This window comes from Ursus maritimus, unplaced genomic scaffold, assembly GCF_017311325.1.
Source record: "Ursus maritimus isolate PB19 unplaced genomic scaffold, ASM1731132v1 scaffold_11, whole genome shotgun sequence".
Classification (NCBI taxonomy): domain Eukaryota; kingdom Metazoa; phylum Chordata; class Mammalia; order Carnivora; family Ursidae; genus Ursus; species Ursus maritimus.
This window is the reverse complement of record NW_024423453.1, coordinates 14,841,211-14,863,122: the sequence shown is the minus strand read 5'-3', so window position 1 is coordinate 14,863,122 and position 21,912 is coordinate 14,841,211. Positions and strand designations below refer to the sequence as shown.

General features: G+C 37.4%; 1 protein-coding gene across 2 annotated transcripts in view; it reads left to right on the top strand.

Annotated features, from left to right (window-relative positions):
• Positions 1 to 4,060: 4,060 nt before the first annotated feature.
• The window catches only part of TNIP3 (TNFAIP3 interacting protein 3), an 87,304-nt gene continuing 69,452 nt past the window's right edge, over positions 4,061 to 21,912 (top strand). Inside the window, exon 1 of one of the 2 annotated variants that reach the window (XM_040626279.1) lies at positions 4,061 to 4,141. In XM_040626279.1, coding sequence (XP_040482213.1) covers positions 4,110 to 4,141 — 32 coding nt within the window. In that variant the 5' untranslated portion in view covers positions 4,061 to 4,109. Of the gene's footprint in view, positions 4,142 to 21,412; positions 21,546 to 21,912 lie in introns of those variants that run through there. The other variant, XM_008689479.2, reaches the window with a different exon arrangement.

Below are 21,912 nucleotides of genomic sequence, written 5' to 3'. Positions count from 1 at the left end.
TTTAAATTAGGATAAATGAATACAGTATTAGTATATTATTCTTCATGAGTCCCAGCTTTAACTAGTTTTTTGATCAACTCACTATCTGTAGGTTTCTTATGTGAATGATAAGAAAGCTTTTTTCATGTATTAGACACCAAAATATCACTTCTAAAAAAATCAATTAAAAAACTACCTTTATATGTAGGTATTCTGTATAGAAGCATATTGCCTTATAAAATATTTATTTTTTATCATATATATAGATTTAAGAATAGTTATTTTCATGATGGTTTAGTACTTACCTAGAACGTTTCATCCTAAATATACTGAATCTGGTTCACATTCGATTTTGAATTTAGTATAGGTAGATACTGGAATGAAACAGGGTTTCTAGGTGAGAATTATAAGTTCTAAATTACATGTCCCAGAGGAAAAAGCACTTTATACAGATAAAAATTCCTTGTCAGCTTCAAGTTCTTTCTCTCTTAAGTAGAGCTGTCATGCCTTTGATTCCACATATGTTTCGATACATTCCAATGCTGTAGCATAGGCTTGACCAACACAAAAACTTATACCATGGTGGAAGAATTCCTTGGTAATTTTTAACATGACATTTTCAAGGTCTGTAAAACCTATTTTGCAGAGTCGACTATGACTGGTAATACTCACATCCTAGTCCTTGAATCTGACTTTAGAAATCCAAGTGTATTAAAAGCTGTCACCACAAATGGCGAAAGGCTCATAAAACTTGGTTTACTTCCAAAAGTAAGTTTATCCTCTAAAGTTGGGTTATTTTGGAACTGTGGATTGTGTAAACTTCTGCTTAAACAATCAAACAGCTTATGATCTTCACTGATTTACTGAAATCCATCCAAGAATCCGGGACATTTTTTGGTTAAGTTAAACAGAAAGCAACAGCTGCTTCTTGAGCAAGAAAAAAAAAAAAATCCCTCCTTAAAAAGAGGAGGAAGGGAGGGGAAGAGGAAGTGGAGGAAGAAAGTAACCAAATTAGGGAAACAGAAATGTGTTTGCTTTTAGCTTAGAGGATGCTGTCAGCCAGTCAGGTACTCTAACTTCTATGGTCTTTAATTACAAATCTTTCGGTTAAGGTTTAAATCCTAAATCTTAAGAGGGGTGAGGTACCCTACCTTTCTTTTATCTTTCTACTGTTTGGTATTCAAATGCAATCTGTTATAATGAAAATCTACCATGTTCTGTGTTAACTTAGTTGTCCCACTTAGAATCTGTTTCGAATACTTAAAATGGTTAGCAAGGTAAAAATGTTTGAATTACACATTTCATAAGACATTAATGAAACATAATCCAAGGTAAGTGCAGTGTGCTGCTGAAATTGGAGGTTCTGACTGCAATGTCTGCTGGTTTGTTGTAGCGGCTTTGCTCCTGCCCATTTTCATGTCTCCACACCAGCCAATAAAATTTTTGGAAATCCATTCGCTTCCTTTTAGACTGATTTTGTGCTTTTGCTCAGTGAAGAGCTATTGATGAGAGAACGTCAGGAGAATTCCTTATCTTACAGTTTCATGTCACCCTGACTTGTAATTAGTGGAGATAAAGTTCAGAGGCACATGAGTGTTTGCTAAGTCTTATGAGACTTCTGAAGTTGTTCTTTTTCTCTATGATTAAAACAAATGAGCCACTGGTGTTAAGAAAGGCCCTGAGTCCTTAGGGTTGGCTTGATTTTATTTGCTTCCACTTGAAAAAGAATCTTTTAACTGCCAAGTGTCTTTTACTGATTGTCTTCTTTGTCACTGTTCCATTGGAAAAATATCTCTATCAATGGAAATGGATAAACTATTGAAAGTTATAATATGCCTGGGCGATTGGCTTTTCTGATTATCATTACTCAATATTTTGACTTCTACATAGAATTATAACAAGTGTAAAATCTCATCATATGAAAAGGCTATTTAGAAAGGAAATACAATGTTCAGTAAACTAATACCTTTGAGATAATACCAGTCTTGTGTGTTTCCACTGCCTCAGAGGTTTTATCTGTGAATCTTAAACCATAAAATTCTAAATCTGGAAATTTCCCTCTCCACATGCTGTTTTGGGGTTGTTTTCCACCAGAGTTAGTTCAATTAATACAATGACCTTACCGAAGAAATATACTTTTATGAGTTTTGGGGGGCTCCTGGATGGCTCAGTCAGTTAAGCATCCAGCTCTTGATTTCAGCTCAGGTCATGATCTCAGGTTCCTGAGATAGAACCCTGAGTTGTGCTCTGTGATGAGCGTGGAGCCTGCTTGAGATTCTCTCTCTCCTTCTCCCTCTGCCCCCACCCATGCTCGAGCACAAGTGCTCTCTCTCTCTCTCACAAAAAAAAAAAAGAATGAAATATGCTTTTATGAGTTTTCATTCATAATGTAACATTTTTGTATGTTACTCTTAAAATATTTTAGTATTAAAATGAGATCTCACCTTACTTCAAACTTGAAATTTTATCTGTATAATGTTTGAATATAAAACAACAGTAGAAAATCATGGACTATGAGTTCAAATGGCTTGACATCTAATCCTAGATCAGCCTTTCTTAGCCAAATCATTTGTCCTCTTCTGGCTTCCGTTTTTTTCTCTTGTACGATGATGGTGCCATAATTCTCAAGAGTATCTCCAAGGTCTCAAATCCCATGATTCTCTGATACCTCGGGACTCCATGTGTCATTTCAAGTCTTTTGTGAAATTACAACTTTTTAAAAAGTAATTTTAAGAATAATGAAGGCATTGAAGGCATTTTTAAAAACTTTTCTACAAATTTATTTTCATGAATTAATTAAATAGATTTTTAAAAAGTCTTCCAGAAATTATAGCATAGGCACTTACTCCAAGTCACTCTTTGTCAGGTAACACCCCATTTGCCTGCCCCCTTCGATGCATTTGCAGAATTGTGTTATATTTCCAGAGTGCCATATAAAGAAACTGGGCACTTTTGCAATACTGCATAGTTAAAAGATAGCTGTACAAGTTGGTGGTCCAATTCCTACAACAGTCCTGAAAGGCATTTGCTTTCATCTAGTAACTGGCTACCATGGTGGTAACAGATGACTTTTAAACAGCTGTCACAAGCTGAAAACAAAGCAAAATAAAAAAGCCACCCTCCCACACTATGTACAGAGAGCTTGCCAATAGCTGAAACAAATCCTTCTAAGATCATTTTAACAAACAACCTTTTTTTTTTTTTTTGGTTATTGTTACAATTAAATAGAAACTCATAAAACTCAGACAAGCTGGCTTCATGTTTCCCACAGACCTGAACTGCCTAAATTTTCTAATGGGATCACAGCAATTAGTGGTTTCCAGATGCATTCAAAATGTGTTAAGTGCCTGCAGGAATTGGCTTTTAAAGCATACACGAGTCTTCAAACACTTCAATGTCAAGAATCTTCTATAAGCCCCATGAGGTACTATGATGTCTATGTAATGTTTGACCAAAGTTGGGTGCTTAAGTTACAATTAATAGGAAAAAAACAGGGGAGATAAAAAAATTTTGTGTCTTACACACAGTTTTCTCTTTACTTCCTTCTTCTCTTTTAATGGTCACATCACCAGTTCTTTTGTTATCTGAAAATCATAGAAAAGATGATCAACTTTCATTGGAGAAAAAGCTGGAATGAATGGTGTTCTGAGAAGAAAGTTGTTGGTGTCCTTGGGTCATTAGGACTCCTGGAAAACTCATTGCTGGACTGTGGCTAATTGAACTACAAACATGTCAGTCTGACAACGTTAACAGTTTATGACTCGTTCGTTGAAATGTCCAGCTTTCTTTTACTTGCTCCTGGACAATGTCTCCCTGTCATGAGACTCTTCTATAACTGAAAGACTGAGTCTTTATGTTTATACCCAGTGTTTTACCTTTGGTTGAAACTAGGCAGAAGGCGACTTTGTGGTCTGTTTTCTCATAACTGGCAGTGCTGAAAACAAGACATGAGAATAAAAACATGGCTTTTGATGAAAAATGTATTGAACAGGTGGTTTTCTCCTCCAGTCACTGACATGGTTATCTTCCCTTGAGACCCATCCAAGCCTCATGTCCTTCATATTTTTTCCTTTTAGATTCCATGTAGACTACGGGTAAACAAAAACGAGAAACACGAAGAGAAACTGGTAATGTTCACCAATCAGACCGAGGATTCTGAAAGGTAATAATGACATTTTATTTAGAGGATGTATGGCTCTAATAATAATGTTCTAACTGGAGCACTTCTGCTGTCAGACAAAGACGATGAGTCTATTAAGAGTAGATGAGAACCTATCTGGATAGAACCATAGATAAAAAAAAATGAGGGTGGATAACAGTGGGACTATTTGGATATATTTTCTTTTGTTGCTATCTCAGGGCCAAGAATTATGGTAGGTCATGGAGGTTTTAACTGTTTTTTTTTTTTTTTTTTGAGTATTTGGTATATTTCCCTTGGCAAGTTTGGACCTTAATATAATTTCTCTTAAGTAGCAGAAATTATGTGTTAGAAAACAACTCTATTTCATTAATAAGGTGGAGTGGTAGCTGTATCTTCTCTCCTGAGTTATTAAATCCTTAGATGAGGGATAGGGTGAGAAATTTACTAAGTCCTTTAGCAAAAAATCCCATCCTCAGTCACTTTCCACAGTCTGTCAACCTTTGATGGCTTTTCTCAAACATTCTATTTATTGACCCACATAGTTATTTCTTTGACTTTTTATTTGGCACCTTTAGGTGCAAGATATTTTGCTAGCTACTTGAAGAAGATGAGTCAGATACAGACCTTATCTTCTAGCTTCTTGCTGTTCAGAAGTAAAAAGCCAGACACATCCCTCAGTATAATACACATCCAGTGATTGCCTCAGAAGTAAGACACACGTACACTGCTCTGAGAAGTCAGAGGAAGCTGAGAATCCTAACTGTGACCATAAAGAAATGCCAGAAGAAGGAGTTGTTTGGCCTCACTTCTGGCAAAAAGAAGATGGGAGAAAAGATGAAAAAGAGAAGGAAGCAGTGTTCCAGGCTGAAGGCAGAATGTGTACAAAAATGTCCTCACAGGAAAGTTGAAGACTTGTGTAAGGACCAGTAAGCAGTTCATTCTGGCTTCCACATCTGGCACGTAATACAAAACACATCCCGAGTGAGAGACTAAATAACCAACAACTTATTCTGTAGAGCAGCGTTTCTCTGTCTATAAAGACAAAACTTCTTTCAAGTAAAAGTTAACTTAAAGAAATAATAAGACTCAGGTTCATAAGTCAGTGTTTCTCAAACTAGTGTTCTCATAACCTGTAGGTCTGGAGACATATGTTCAGGGTTCTTGGTCTGTGAAAACCCATTCAAGAAAAGGGGTCCATATGTACTTCCAGTATGAGAATCATGACCACACACAAGGGCAGGGAATTTTGAACAGGGGATTGACAATAGGCTAATCTGGCAACTGTGTTTATAGTTGGCAAGGAGGAAGATTAGAAGTTTGAATAAATATAGAAATATCAATTTCTCCCATTCTTCTCAACCAGTATCTATAACAAGCATGTTAGTCTTTAACTGTATAAATTTAGCATTTTATTTTGTACTACTCTTTGTTATTCTATACCTGTGCTGTGTGTATAAGTCTTGTCTCCTTGAAAAGATTTCATCTATCTCAAGAGAAAGAATTCAGCATACAACAGTATAACCAACTTTAACAGTAGGTCTACAGTAAGCATTGATCTATTTCATATAGAGTTTTATAAAATGTAAGTAAAATACAAAATTTACTCGCAGGAGTACTCTGGGAATTAACAGATTATATTGACAACCTCTAAGATACTATAGATATTACGGAAGCATAGACTACAACCTACAATGCTGAATGATTTCTAGGAAAGATGATACCGTATTCGCCTTCAGTAGCAGAGGTCCATGTTTGCCAAATTTTGCCAGTTTAAAAGAGAAAGAAGAAAAGTGAAGAAAGGAAAGAAGGAAAGAGGGAAGGAGGGAGAAGAGAAAGGAAAGAAGGCAGTCAAATCCATTGTTTCTGTGTTTTGAAGATATGTATATCCTTAGCTTTTTCTTCAGTATATCCACTCTGATGAGGTAGGGATTAACCTCATCCTCCCCCCTACACACGTACACCCCCCTACACACACATACCATTGTCTTCATGTGGAGAATTACAAGGACTCCGTGGGTTCCTGAGTCTTACTCTGTTGCTTCCTCCTGCAGTGCACACTCATGTTGAGATTCTCTCCGTTTACTAATGATGAAAATTACACCGAATTTAGTAGTTAACATATTTTTTTTCTACAGTAGTAAAAAACGTGTAGTTCTTAGAGAAAGAGAGAGAAAGGTAGGTCTTTAACAGTAATTCGAAATGCTCAAGAGATAGTTTTCAGGTGGACCTTTTAAGGTGTATACGACTCAGGGTCCAGAAGAAGGGTGAATGGGTGAGACATACTGCAGGCTGTGTCTTGGTCTCAGGGTTGGTGAGAAAGAAAGAAGGAAAAAGGGAGATGAGAAGCAACAGGGCAGCAACAGAAGAGTGAGTGCTGAGTCATCCTTCCTTCTTGCTTTCCTGCCCGGACTCCTTTCTAACTGAACCATCTTAGGTTCTGCAGGGGTAAAAATTGCCATCTCTTGAAGTACTACGTAGTGATAGTGTGGGTGTCATACCAAGCTTCTTTGCAAAGTAAAACTAAAGGGTACAGGAAACAACTCTGATCCCAGGGAGGGATTATCAAAGTAAATACAGTATTTTATAGTTTTTATATCCCCCTTTAACAGGATCTCAAAGCACCTTTGTTTTGAAGTACTCTTATAATGCTAGCTCCTCATCTGAATTTTTCTAAAGTAGATGTTTCTCCATCTTAACATTTATTTTAAGAAATGTGAGTATTTTTTAAATGAATTATGTGTTCAGAAAATTATAACCTAGCAAGGAAAACTACTATGATTCATTATAGCCTCAAGTAGAGGTAATCTCAGAAGGCTAAAATGAATGTAGAATTCTCATGAAGTGCCTCCTTTACCTGGCATTAAACTTATTCATGAGAGCACTCTTTCAACATGTGTAGTAAACACGACTGAATACAATCTAATCTCAGTCAGTCATTGCCTTCTGGGAACAAGGTACTGGTTTCAGATGCCCATGAGGAGCTCTTGTGTCTTGCCCCACATTCAGAGTACTCAAATGCGTCTATGCAGAACATCGCTGTACTTTAAGAGAATTAAGCAATAGTTGCTGTGTTTTTTGGTTGTTGGTTTGTTTTTTATTTGTTTGTTTTGTTTTCTTTTTTTCCGTATGAATAGTATACTTCCCTCCAGATGCAGTATTTGGCAGCCAAACAGCTGCTAGCTATTAAATGTCCCTTAAAGGTCCATTTTTTGCTCATAAAGGGAAGAGAAGTGCAGGGACATTTATGGGGTGACAGGCAGATGTTTTTGTTGGAGCAAGACTATGTATTTGGTAAGAGAAAGCTAAAGTGATCTCTTTTATGATATCATCAGCATTTTTACAATTCTTTTGGCCTCTTTTTTTTTTTTTTAACTTCCTTCTTACCTGACCCTAAATTAAACTATTTTGGAAAGGCAGAATAAAAGGCCACTTACATAGTTGCTGTCCACATTCCAGAGAAGTTAGTGGTACCATTTACTTTCTCAGACAGACATAAATTATTTTCTGTCCATTCAGATTGTTTCATCAGGTAGAAGAGAAATTGATTTTGAAGTGCTGAGTATTTTTAATGACTCACAGAACCTCACAGATCATCATAATTTTTTCTCATAAGTTTTACTAATTCTTAGTCATTCTTTTAGTAGTTTCAACATTAAAGTTCATGAAACAAATTTGTCAGTTTTTCATAAATTATAGATATTCAAACTAGTAAACATCAAAGTCATATTGGCTTTCTGGACAATAATCTAATTAGGTCTTTTTCCGAAAGAAGAACGTAGCATCTCAATTATGTGTTTATGTGTAACATTAACTAAAATTAATTTTTATTGGATGGATACATTCACAGAGATTTAAGACAAGGGACTTTTGGAAAACTTGTGTTTTCAGCCAGACTCTATAAAGCACATTTCAGAAAAGCCTCTTCCTTGTAAACAACACCCATGGGATAAACACAGACTTTTAATTTTCTGAGGTCTCGCTTACACAGAATGCCTAAACAAATATCTATAGTATATCTTTTATTCTGTCTGTTTTTAATACTTTATGTCTGCATAAACTCTTTGATTCCATGCAACAATCACTTGAAAAATTCCTACTGTGTGCTAAGAAGTGCTGGGGAGATGTTGGTAGAAAGAATACCAAATTAGAATTCCCCAAAGAATCTCCTTATCAGTTATCTGGGAAGGACTGGTTCTGCTTCTTGGCATGAAATTTGTGTATCTGGAGGCTGTATCTGCCAGCTTTTATCTGAATAGAAATGTCTTTGATATTAACTGTGGAGAGACAAAGCATGCTGGCAGGCCACAGACAACATGCCGTTAGCTGAATGAGTTATATATTAGTCTTCTCTTTCTGGGTGTGCCAACTCTCAGAGTTGCCTTTTTTGCTGAAGGCTTCAGAATTTAGGCTAAAGGCATCTCCTTCCATGTGCTAATTAAATACACACACCCTTCTAAGGCAGCACAGTCAGTTTTCATGGATCAGACTTGACCTAGTTTGAGCCAAGTAACATGATGGAAGGTACTGCATTAGCAAAATTCTGGTTTTCAGAGCAATTTGGGAATAACAAATTCACAACTCTCTTTGTGCTGTTTGGACAGGAAGTCATGTAAACATACTATCTGATGAAATGAAGAAAAAAAAATAAAGGAACTCGAATTTGGAAAATTCAGTGTGGTTTTGGTTTAGATCTTTCTCTTTTATTCCTTAATAAAAATTGAACATTTGAAGTTAATACCCTCAGCAAACTGGGTTTTTTTCATCTTTGGTAGGCTTCTTCGAAAACTCTCCATGTCTGTTCAAACATGGGTTTACTTTAGAGAGTAGACAGGTTATATATAGAATTTGTTTGATATAAATTTTTGTTCCCCAATTTTAGTCATTTATATTATTTGCTAATTTTTATTTTGATATAGTATTCTAACTGTCACTTTATATTGGAATATACTGCTCTGTTAGGCTTGTAGTTACTTAAGTCACACATCACCTCACTTTCCAAGGCAACTGGACTAGAGATTTATTTATCCGTTTCACGTCTAGAAAATATTTCTAAGCCGGGGACATCTGCTTTCCAAACACAATTACTTCCATTGTTTTAACCATGTAAGTTCCATTATTCTCTTTATATTACCACACCAGTGTTTTCAATTGTTGTGGGAAATACCAGCACATTAAAAAACGAAATAAAACTTATTTTTTTAAGGATTTATTTATTTATTTGAGGAGGGGAGGGGCAGAGAGAGAGAGAGAAAGAATCCTTAAGCAGAGTCCCCACTGACTGTGGAGCTCTACACGGAGCTTGATCCCAGGACCCTGAGATCATGACCTGAGCCAAAATCAAGAGTCGGCCGCTTAACCAACTGAGCCACCCAGGCACCCCAAAATAAAACTTATTTTAAGATTGAAATTATCTGGCTTATTTGCCTTTAAAAAAATTCATTTTACTCTATACCATATCACACTTCATATTAGAACACAAGTGCGATAGGAAATGTAAATATTAGCAGCCAAAACTTGTTTCACACCCTATACTGTCATTATTAATACTTGAAATACTTGAATATGACAGTGTTGGAGTGCCAGTATTCAAAATCAGACTTATATTTGTTTACTATTTTACACAGCTTGTAAAGTCTTTGCACATTTATATCTAAATTTAAAGTAGGTTACAAGCTACATGGAAAAGTAGGCTTTGGTGTGTGAGTCTTGGTTACTTCCAACTGTTTCCGTGTCTTATCTCCTGAATGGTTAGTTGCTTTTTATAGGAAAAGAGCTGATCACAGCAAGTAGCACATGGTAAGTGCCCTGAAAATGTTTGATGAACGAAGGCATACAGTGGAGATTAATCTAGCCTGTAAGGTTGCTCTACTCTTACGTTAAGAAACACCATTTTCTGGTCATTACAAATTAACCTGCCACCAGGCCATCTTCTTATCCTCCCCGTCTTTCTCTTTCTCTTTCTCTTTCTTTTTGAAACTACTTTTTTGTTTTCTACTCACAACATTAAAACACTAGCTCTAAGTCGGTTCTTTCTCTGTGTGGCAACTCTCAGAGTTGCTGTATTTATGCAAAAGGCTTTTGCGTTTAAAATACAGACAAAAAGAAAGAAAACAAAAGTCAGGGTTAAACCCACTATCCCAGATGACTACTGATAGAATTTTTCAGATGTCTCTCTGCCTCTCCATTTTTTTTCTTTAAAAATAGGACTATAGCCAAAGGTTGTTTTTGAAACTTTTTTTTAGTAGGTATATTATAAATATTTTCCCAAGTAAATATTTATCTCAATAGTATCCAGTTATATAACTGTTTCAATATTTATTTAACTGATTCCCTGTTTGAGACATTTAGGTTGCATCCAGCCTTTTAGTATTAGGAAAATGCTACAACAAGCACACTTATATTTAAAATTTTTGTGCACATTCACTTTTTTTTCCTTTGAGTAAATTCCTTTTTTTTTTTTTTTTTTTTTGAGAGAGAGAGAGAGCAGAGGGAGGGGCAGAGGGAGAGTGAATCTCAAGCGAACTCCGTGCTGAGCATGGAGCCCACGTGGGACTTGATCTCAAGGACCCTGGGATCATGATCTAAGCTAAAGAAATCCAGAGTCTGATGCTTAATGGACTGAGTCACCCAGGCACCCCTTTGGGGAAATTCCTAAAAGTGGATTGTTGAGTGAAAGTTTAGAAAAACTTAAGACATTTGATATGTACTTCACAATGCTCTCAAGAAAAATAACACCAGTTTACCTTCCCTGCAGGAATAAAGAGAGTGATTTCTTCTGCAGTATTGTTACTGCTCCAAATATTATTCACTGTTGAACCAAGTCCTTCATTCTGGTCAAAATTTCTTCCCTAAGAATGTTATCCCTTACTTGAGTTAAAAGTTGCTCTGCTACTTGAATTGGTTGACTTTCTAGAGTCCTTCTCACTAAATGAGATAACCTGCCTATGATATTTTCTCTAGTCAGTCCTGTTTTTTCTAACACCCTCCCTTCTTGACCTCTGTTCAGTTCTCCAATCTGGATTGTTATTCTTTGGCCTACAATGCAGGTTTTTTCCCTAGAATTTTGTTTACCACCTCAGAACTTCTGATCTTTGGTTCTTTTCCGGCCGTTCAGTTTTTCTCGTGAGGATTTTTCCAAATGCGTAGTCTTGGTTAATAGGTATTTAGAGCAAAAGTGAGGGAAGAGATTTCAGACTACTACAGTTGACTCTGTAAATTTTCATGCAACCTCTCACCCCTACCCCTCTGTGTCCTTCTCTGTATCTGAAACCAGAGGCTTTGGGTTGTTGTTGTTGTTGTTTTAAGATTTTATTTATTTATTTGACAGAGAGAGAGGCAGCGAGAGATGGAACACAAGCAGGGGGAGTGGGAGAGGAAGAAGCAGGCTCCCAGCAGAGCAGGGAGCCTGATGCGGGTCTCAATCCCCTGAGCCAAAGGCAGACTCTTAATGACTGAGCCACCCAGGCACCCCACAGGCTTTTGGTTTTATCTTCCCAAAAGAATCAGCCTCTGGACACACAAGAGGTGTTAAAGATAGTTGCTAGGCTACACAGGTCCACGTGGGAAGTGACCTCAGGAATTCAAATGCTCCAACATCAGACACCAAATCAATCCCCTTGTTTTCAACTTTTTCTTCACTCCTTTCAAGTGCTTAGCCTCTCAGAGACTCTTTGGGACAAACTGTCCTCACTTCTTGGTGGCTTTCTCTCTTTAAAGAGACAGGTTTTAACTTCCTGTGTCCCAATAATTCTATTGCAACTTCTGCTTTTCTTCTAGAAATTGTTTGAGAAAAATCTCATCTGCTAATGTCTCCTCTCCCAATTCTCTTTGTCCTTGTGGGTCAATGATAGAATTAATTTGTTGAGATTTTAACAGAGCATCAAGGAAAAGGAAACAGTTAAATTGGTATGTACAATCTACCTTATATTTTTTAAGATTTTATTTATTTATTTATTTGAGAGAGAGAGAGAGAGAGAGAGAGAACGAGCAGGGGGAGGGGCAGAGGGAGAAACAGACCACTGCTGAGAATGGGCCCCACACAGGGCACAATCCCAGGACCCTGAGAACATGAGTCGAAATCAAGAGCCCGACGCCTATCAACTGAGCCACCCAGGCGTCCCTGTACTATCTACCTTATTGATAAAACGCTTATCTGATTGTTACTGAAATAGAGTATGCTCAAGATCCATTTTAAGAACTCTTTTATAGGGGCACCTGGATGGCTGAGTCAATTAAGTGTCTGACGCTTGGTTTCTGCTCAGGTCATGATCTCAGGGTTATTATCTCAGGGTTTGGAGTTCAAGCCCTGCGTTGGGCTCTGGGCTCAGCACGGAGTGGGCTTGAGATTCTTTCCTCCTCCTTTTCTCTCCCCCTCTGCATTTCCCCCTGCTCATGCTCTCTCTCTCTCTCTAAAATAAAAAATAAAAATATTTTTATAAGTGAATCCAGTGTTTACATACTGTCTGATGCTTAATGTTTTCTTACATTTTCAAATTAACGGCCAGAGAAAGGTGAACTATCAAGTGTATTTACTTACAATTAATTTTATAGAGTGTTAACTTGTTTCGGTTAATGCTTCAAGTCTGATTTTTGCCCCACTGATCTCAAACCCAGCACGAATAATTTTATAGAGTGTTAACTTGTGTCGGTTAATGCTTCAAGTCTGATTTTTGCCCCACTGATCTCAAACCCAGCCTTCGTGCTGCATTCATTCGTCTGCTATGCCTTAGCCCGGTGCTTTACTTCTAGCCTCTCTGAATCACTTGGTTTTGGAGTATCTTTTCTTCAGCAAAGGTTTGTTTTGCTTTAACCACATTGAAAATCCTGTTTTAAATAGCCAAGTTAATCCCATTTACATTTATTGATATGACCGGTATGTGTGTCCTCAATATTAGATTTACTTTGTTTCTTCCTCTTCTTAATCTGTCTACTTTGCTTATTTTTGGTACCTACTTTTGCCTTTTAGGGAAGCTTGCATTTTTATTTTAGTAGTTGACTAACTCTATGCTAGTAACTCTTAAAATTCCCTTTATCTTTTCTTTTTCTTTGTTAGGCTTCTACGATTTGTGAGACTTAAATGATATTGTTTGACTTCTATCTATAACCTATGCAGCAATCAATGAACTTATTCTAATTCCTACTTTTTCCCTTCTCCAATTTTTTAAAGTTACTTTTCCTTTGTCAGAACACACACAATTTATAAGACTTTTTCATACTTGTTCTCACCTTTGTTTTAGTCCTGGGTATATTCTTGGATCTACTATTTTAATATTCATCAATAGTCCATTTGCCAAGATTTCCTTTAGTTTTGATACATATAAAACAGCTTCACTGGATACAGAATTCTTCACTCGTACTTCCCTAAGTAAAAAAAAAAAAAAAAGTCATTTTTGTCGAGTTTTTGTCTATTTCAGTCAAGAAACTTTGTAAGTTTCTTGGTATTTTTTTCCCCAATCATATTTTTTTTCTGATTCTTTAAAAATAAACAGTTCTGCTAGACTCTGTCTTGTAGGTTTTATTTTTCTTTGATTATAGTTTTAACAGTAGTTCTACCCCATTGTTTTATTTTTCTTATTGAGGAAAATCCAATGTGTATAGGATCTTTTTTGCTGTTCTAGAGCAAGTATTTTTTTCTGATCCTTTCATTTTAGTTTAGTTCTTTTACTCAAAATCTCTTATTAAACTTACAGTCACATCTATTCCCCCTTGGATACTTTGTAATTTGGACTTCACAGGTGAGATGATTTTTATCTTTTTCTTCAATTTCTTTCCTGAATTTGATCATATCTCATTTTAAATTGTGTTTTTTGTCCACTTCTGTCCTGAGTTTTCTGATTTTTGTGATTTAAGGTCCTCTTTTATATCTAAAAATATTCATTTAGAGATATTTAATGCTTATTGGGGTATGTGTCTTATCGCAGTTTTCCTCTGTTTCCTGTTTGTTTTTTTAAAGAATATTTTCATCAGCTAAAATCTTTTGATTCTCATTTTTTATTTTGTTCTTTCAGTTTTTAATGGATGCTACCCATCATTCTGTAACCATTTTCCTGGACTGGGAATAGGAGGTGTTTATATGTAGATATGATGAGTGTATCTTACTAGGTTTCTTAGTTCAAGAGAACTCTCCTCAGTTGACAAAGATAAATGCTTTTTCTTTGGTAGTTGATGTATTCAAAGTTGGCATAAATTCTGATTTTATTTCCATAGGGTTCAGTTCCACAGTTTGCTTGCTTATATCCTTTCACCACCAAATTCCACAGAACACTCCTTCCTTCCAAGTCTCATCCTCCCCTCCTCAGTCATGCCTTCCCAAGGTTGCCACTGTTGAGAGATGTTGGGCTTCCAGCCTCCAGAACAGTGAGAAAATACATTTCTCCTGTTTATGCAACCCAGTCTGCAGTATTTAGTTATGGAAGCCCACGCAGCCTGAGACATTTATGCTGCAGATGCCTGTAAGGGATTTTATGTGCTGTTCTTGCTGATCTATAAGGATTTGGGAGCATGTGTGGAGCAATTTGGATTAGCGGGGGCTAATATCTAATAGGCATCCAGAAGTCCAGGCAACTTGTATTCCTTAGAGAGCCACAAGACCTTTTAGTATCCCCCATATGATTAGTTCAATTCAAGACTATTAGAAATGTTCTAGAATACAAGGAATTATTTCATCTCTATATAGTGGTAATCTTTGTTTAATTATTATGTGGTATAATTTATTAGAAGATGGTGAAACCTCTTTTCATCAGTGGCCCGGGGTCACTCACACCTATCCTTTTGTGCAAAGCTGAGAGCAGAAGTTCTTATTTACTGACAAGTAAAGGACATCCATTATTTCAATGACACTACTTAAAAACTGTATTGTGGTTAAGAATGTGGTTTCTTGAGTCAGACTGCCTGAGTTCAAATCACACTTTTTAAGTAAATTACTTAATCTCTCTAAAATCTTCATTTTCTCATCTTCCCAATGGGATCATCGTAGCTGTGAGGATTAAATAAGATAATACATATAGAGCTTCTGACACATAGTAAGCATTCAATCACTATGCAGATATATTTAAAACAACCAATTAGCAACCAAATTAGGCTATGGTCTGAAAAATAGTTTACTTAAAAATATTCTCAAATTTCAGTAATTTTCTTAGAAGCAGTAATATAAGATTAGGTATCGTTACATGTATTACCAGAAAATGTGTCACGGGCTTATTTCTTACAATAACAGATATATTATAAGAAACATCTAAGTTGTTGGCCAGTAGTAAACTTTAATAAGTATTTGTTGAGTGAGCAAATAAAAATCACATAACAAAATGATGTAACTGATATTTATCTCACCCCATTTGGGATCAAAGAATAGAGTATCTTGATTCTTCTGCAGTTGTTTTATGCAATCTCGGAAGTACAAATAAATATGTTTGAGATTTGCCATAATTTTATTGATCTGAATTTACAAGGCTAATCTGGAGACTTGTTATTTCCTGTGGGTTCACTAATCTTTCTATCTATAAAAATATTTGGGTTAATATAAACATCACTTATACGCATTGTGACATCTTTCTTTCACAGACAACGAGTGAATGGCTTTTGCACACCAAATTCTCCCACACCAACTGGGTATTCGACAATTCAAGTGTGACACTAGCTCCCTAGACCGAGCACATATGCCACAAGTTAATGGAAGACTGACCCCATTTTGAATGCCAGTCACAAGCCCCAGGGGCCACCTATGCTTCTGACTGACTAGCTATAAATTTGGGGCTCCATAATTTCCTCTTCAGGTTCAATAATTTGTTAGAATGGCTCACAGAACTCAAGCCAACATTTTACTTACATTTACCAGTTTATGATAAAGCATACAACTTAGGAACAGCCCAAAGGAAGAGACAGATAGGGATGGTATGGGGTGGTAGGGGAGGTGGTGCTGAGCTTCCTTGCCCTCTCTGGCGCACCAACTGAAGCTCTTCAGGAGCCCTGCTCTGAGTCACCTCATTAGCATAAATTTAGGTGTGGTCAGAAGGAGCTCTCTGCGATTAACAAGACACTCATCACTCAGGAAATTCCAAAGGTGTTAGGAGGTCCGCTAAGAACAAGTGACAGAGACCAAGTATATATAAATAAATCAAGATTTTATTTATTTATTTGAGAGAGAGAGAGCACAAGCAGAGGGAGGGGCAGAGGGAGAGGAGAAGCAGACTTCCCGCTGAGCAGGGAGCCCAGTGTGGGGTTCAATCCCAGGACTCTGGGATTATGACCTGAGCCAAAGGCAGAGGCTTAACAGACTGAGCAACCCAGGCGCCCCAAGACCAAGTGCATTTTTTATTATACCACGCCCAGTTTGGGGCCTCCTGGTCTAAATTGCTCTGCTCCTGTCTGTGGTCAACTATGCCCAAAATCTGCATGTTTGTTGTTGTCGTTGTCTTCATTGACTAATATCTTAAATCAGTGTTGGAGCAGTTAAATGAAACACTTAAAAATCACCTGACTTAGTGTAGAGAGGAAGATTTAAAGAAATACAGCACCTACATAGAATTAGTTGCTTAAGTCATGGACATCTAACTATCATAAATCATGTATTGGTGTATCCTGGTTTCTACCAAACTTGAATAGATTTAACCTTAATTAAATTTTCTGATTTTTCTAAGACATGTTAATTGCTCTTTGTGATTTTAGAAGTTCCTGCTTTATAATTGTCAGAATTTAAGGTCTTCTTTATATTCTACATTAAAATACATCATTGACCATTGTTTTTTACTCATCTCGTGCTTGTTTTTCTTTGTACTTTTGAATAATTCTCTGAACATTCAGGGTCATTTTTTCAATTGCCAGTAGTTAACAATGCTAAAAAGGGGAAAAAACAAAACAGACCACATACACAAGATATTCTCACTAATATGACCCTCCATGACTGTTCTTTTCCAACAAGATTTTCCTCTACCTGACCACCTTGTTTTGTTCTTAGCTCTTTGCCCTTTGGAGTCAATACTTAAATCTATTTCTATTGTGAGTCAAATGTCAAGAGGCAACCCCATAAATACAAAATTAGATAGTTCTACCCTCAGGAGCTTAGTACAAGAAAAAACCTAGAATAGGTCCATGCCTAATGTTTCAACACCTTGAAATAAATTTGCATTTAAAAGATCAAAACACTAAGTAATGTGTCTATGATAAAATGCCTCTGACAATAACGAATAATTTGTAGATTATCTTTAAGAAACCAGTCGATCATGATTACATTTAACTTACCTGCAAATAAGGCAGTAACCACAGTTTCCTTATTGTGTTAAGGTGAGGATTAAATTTGGTCAAGTCTTATTCATCTGCTTACTCAGCGTATCTACAGAGATGTCTTTGTAGAGATGTCTAGAAGACATCTGAAATAAGAGGCTCAAAAAAACTCCTTCTGTATCCCAAATTTGCTCCTCCCTCAGTCTTCTCTGTCTCAATAAAGGGTGACTCCATTTTTTTTTTTTTTGGCTTGTTCTCTTTCTCTCTCCCCCTCCCCCTTTCCCATCCTACTGGTTAAATTCAATTTACACCCAAAATCCAACATTTTCTCTCCACATCCCCACTACCACACTGTCCAAACCATGAACGTCTCTACCTGGATCACTGGATTATTTTCTAAATAAGTTTGTGCCTTTTCCCTTACCTCCCTAAACCCAGCAACCAAGTGATCTTTCCAAAGTATATCACATCGTATCACCCCTTTACTCAAAACTTCCATCTCCTCAGAATAAAAGTCAAGATTCTTTTCTTTAATGGAAGTAGACCTGACACACAATGCTACATTAGTTTCAGGTGTACAACATACAGATTCGACAACTCCGTACATTGTTATGCTCACCACAAAAAAGCCAAGATTTTTTTAATACCCGCAAGCCCTCCTTGAGCTGACTCCCTTTTATATCTAGTATTATGAGCTACAGCCCCCCTTCCAGCTCCCTCTACTCCAGTCATACTTCCTCCTTGCTGTTTTTTGGACATACCAGGCAAGCTCTAGCCTTAGAATGTTGGTACTGGCTACCATGACAGGGAATACTGTTTCCCCGGTAAGTTACATGGCTCCCTCTTACACCTGCCAAGGCTTGCTCAAATGTTGCCTTCTCAATGAGCCCTGGCTTTGATCACCTATATAACAGTGCAGTTCTTACCTCCCTGGTGCAACACCCATAGTCCTAATCCTAATCCTTTATCTTGCTTTGTGTTTTTTCTATAACCCCTATACCTGTGAAAATGCTCACTAAACAAGGAACTACTGCAGATGGGAAAGGAAAAAGGCACCCAATAAGGGAAAGACAGTCAAGAACCAGAACTGCAATTATAGAATAGAACAAGCAAATAAATAATAACCATATTGAAATATGATCAACATCATTGGTAATTAGGAAAATACAAATTAAAATAACACGGGATATCCATTTTGGCAAAGATATTAATACATGTAGACCTGACTTTAGTTGTAGGAAAATAAGAAGTCTTACACATAGATGATAGAAATGAAAATTGCTATAACCAAATTTGAAAGTAACCTAGAAGCATTACTAAAAGTTTGAACATTCAGGGATTAAGAGTCTGCCTTCAGCTTAGGTCATGATCTCGGGGTCCTGGGATCAAGTCCCGCGTCAGGCTCCCTGCTCAGTGGGGAGTCTGCTTTCCCCTCTCTCTCTGACCCCCTCTCCCCTCCACTGGTTGTGCTCTCTCTCTCTCTCAAATAAATAAATAAAATCTTAAAAAAAAAAAATTTGGACGTTCATACCCTTTGCCCCAACAATCTAACCTTGGTAAATCTATGTAAATAAAGTATCAGTATGTAAGAATATATCTAGACAAATATTTCTCTTTTTTTAAAGATTTTATTTATTTATTCAAGAAGGAGTATATACAGGAGGAGGGGCAGAGGGAAAGAGAGAAGCAGGCTCCCCACTGAACAGGAAGCCCCTGGGCTCCATCCCAGGACCCCGGGTATCATGACTTGAGCCCAAGACAGATGCTTAACCCAGGTCCCCCTAGACAAATATTTCTATTACAGATTGACTCTAGTGAAATTAAAAAGAAAAAATAATTAGAAACAACTTGCTACTCAATTATAGGGAAATGATTAAATAAATTTGGTCGATTCAAAATTTCCAAATAATATTTGGCCATTAAAAATAATTGGTTAATGCTATATGTATGAACCTGAAAAAATGTTCAAAGTAATTCAAAATAACCAAATAATTAGCAGAGTAATGTATAATATGGCTATATTTTTTATTTTAAAAAAGAAAGGAAGGAAATAAGTATAAATATCATATATACTTACATGTTTGTTATGAGCATAGGGAAAAAATACGGAATACTTGTGTTAACACTGATTATAACAGCAAGGTAGAACTCAGGGAAGAATACAAATATTATTAACTTTTTCTTTTTGTCTTCTCTAATGTCTGCTTATTAAAATGGATATACTTTTATAGCGTAAAAATATCCAATAAAGAAAAAAAAGGTTTATTATTTGAAAATACATAGCCCAATACTTTGATAAATATATAATAAGTTTATGTATCATATCAGAGAACCTCGATTTTTATCTCAAATCTCAAAAAGAAAAAAGTGACATTTTTAAATCAACCATGTGACTTCAACATTGAGTTGATCTAGGGTATTTCCTTTAACTTACATATGAGGAAAATGAGATCCTCATGCACATAGAAGTTTCTTGGCATTTGGTCCATTGAATAAATGAGTAGATGCATTAATTATTAGGCAAAGAATAAGCTAAGTGCTTGCCCAAATCACAGGTAGGTAGGGGCAGAGATACCTCCAGAATCCAGACCTTCCGATTCCGGTCCAGGGCTCTTTCCATGACCACACAGGCCTGGAAGAGCAGCAGGGAGAAAGATGTATTGTCTGAGGCAATGAGAGACTTATCCCGAAAACTTACAAATATTCTAGCCCTAAATTTGCCTAAGGGAAAAATCAGAGCAAGGAACCATTACTATGTTTTCCTCTTAGAAAGCTTGTTGTTTTTCGTTTTGGGTTTTATTTTCTGAAGCATGCAAAATAATGCTTAGAAATTAATTTTAAACACATGAGACATAAAACGATGCCGAATAAGCAGATGTTCTACTCAGGAGCTTGCTGCTCTGTCAGAAGAAGGCCAGTGACCACACGCCATCTTGCATGGTTTCTATTGTGAGTCCTCCTGTGGTCCTTTCCAAGCACTAAATAAAGCATTGCTATGGCTACCCAGTGGCTCTCTTTTGTGGAACATTTGATTAGCACCTTTTCTGGACTTTCCTCACACCCCAAAACTTCCTCTCTTGCCCCCTACTCATTCAGGTTCATCAGAAGCATCCGCTGACGTAGCTTCGAGTCCATTCATAAATTAACCATAGTTACTGCAGCCACCAAATTTTCCCCTTGACCTTCAACTCCTACTCTCTTCCCCAATACACAGTTCCATTTTTACTAACATTCAGAGTCTCTTACCAAAAAATGACCTTTACTTTCACTCTCACCCAGCAGATCCAAAGAACAGTTTCAGTTTGTGACAATCTCCTCCGGGTTAGTTCTACCTAAGATACGTGATTTTCCAGTACAGTTCTGCTTTTTCTTTTGAGTCTTAGCAGAGGACTTGGAATGGCCAACGAGACTGGAGTTCCAGAAATCCGATGGATGAAAAGAAACAAAAAGTTCTGAGGGAATAAAAACAAAACAAAACAAAACACACACGCGCACACACACACACACACATCTGTTTAAGAAAGGATAGCCAGCGTGCCTGTTTGCTGGCAGTAATTCCCTGGTCATTAAATCAATCACGCCTTGAGTGTCAGCCAGAGTTCTTTTTTCAATTAGATTGTTCTGTCATAGGCAAAGGAAGTTTTCTAATCAGCGGTTCGTTGGTGGTTACCAAAAGCACCATGGGAGCTGGAAGCCTGCTGGTCACGGCGTGTGTGCTCAGGGATCTCTTTATGCATCCAGAGACTGCCAGTGGCCCTGCAGCTGCCAACTGTCAAAACTGTGTGTAAAGATGAAAAACGTTGCTCAGAAGCGTGGAAAATCCCCTCAGCCTGACAAGTTCTAACTAGGTACAGTTTTGAGAAATTGGGTCTAAATAAAGACTGCTGAGGGCCCTACTATAACGTTTTTGAGAAATCTTGGACTGTAAAGTGTCCTATTCTTAATTTAAGGTTATGCAAAGGGAATTTGTAATTTTCATAGTGTCATCTTTGTAACAGTTCTCCCGCAGTTGTCCTAGTCACCCATCACCAGTGCTTAGCACTGTCAGGTGTGATCGGTGTGACCTAGTTGGGTGAGAACAGGCACGAGGACGTCCCCTTCGCACGTCCATATCCATATGGGGGCAGTAAAGGAGCTGATTCAAAGTGGTCGCATCGCCTCTACACACACACAGAAGAGATGCCAAATGCCACCCCAGTGTTGCCAGGTAAGGGCTCTGCCTCTGACTGTGGTTTCTGAGAGGGGACACGGTTGCCTGGGCACCACCAGCCCATGGAGGGCCTTCGTGTAATTGAGAAACAGGTGCTCCTCCTTCTGGGAATAGGCAGCCCAGCGCAGAGCTCTTCGAGTGGCAAGTGGAGAACGGGGAGATCCCGGCCCTCCCTGCCCCCTCATTCAGGGGCTCTTACGCACCTGCCAGAACCACTGCACTCTGCCGGTGACCCCGACAAGCTCTCTGCCCCATGTCGCCTCAGAAGGATCAAGATGCCTTAGCTTCCTTTCCTATTGAGGCTACCAAAGGGATGCCCCACCCCTGGACGTTGTGAACTTGGGTTTACAGGATCTGTTTTCTC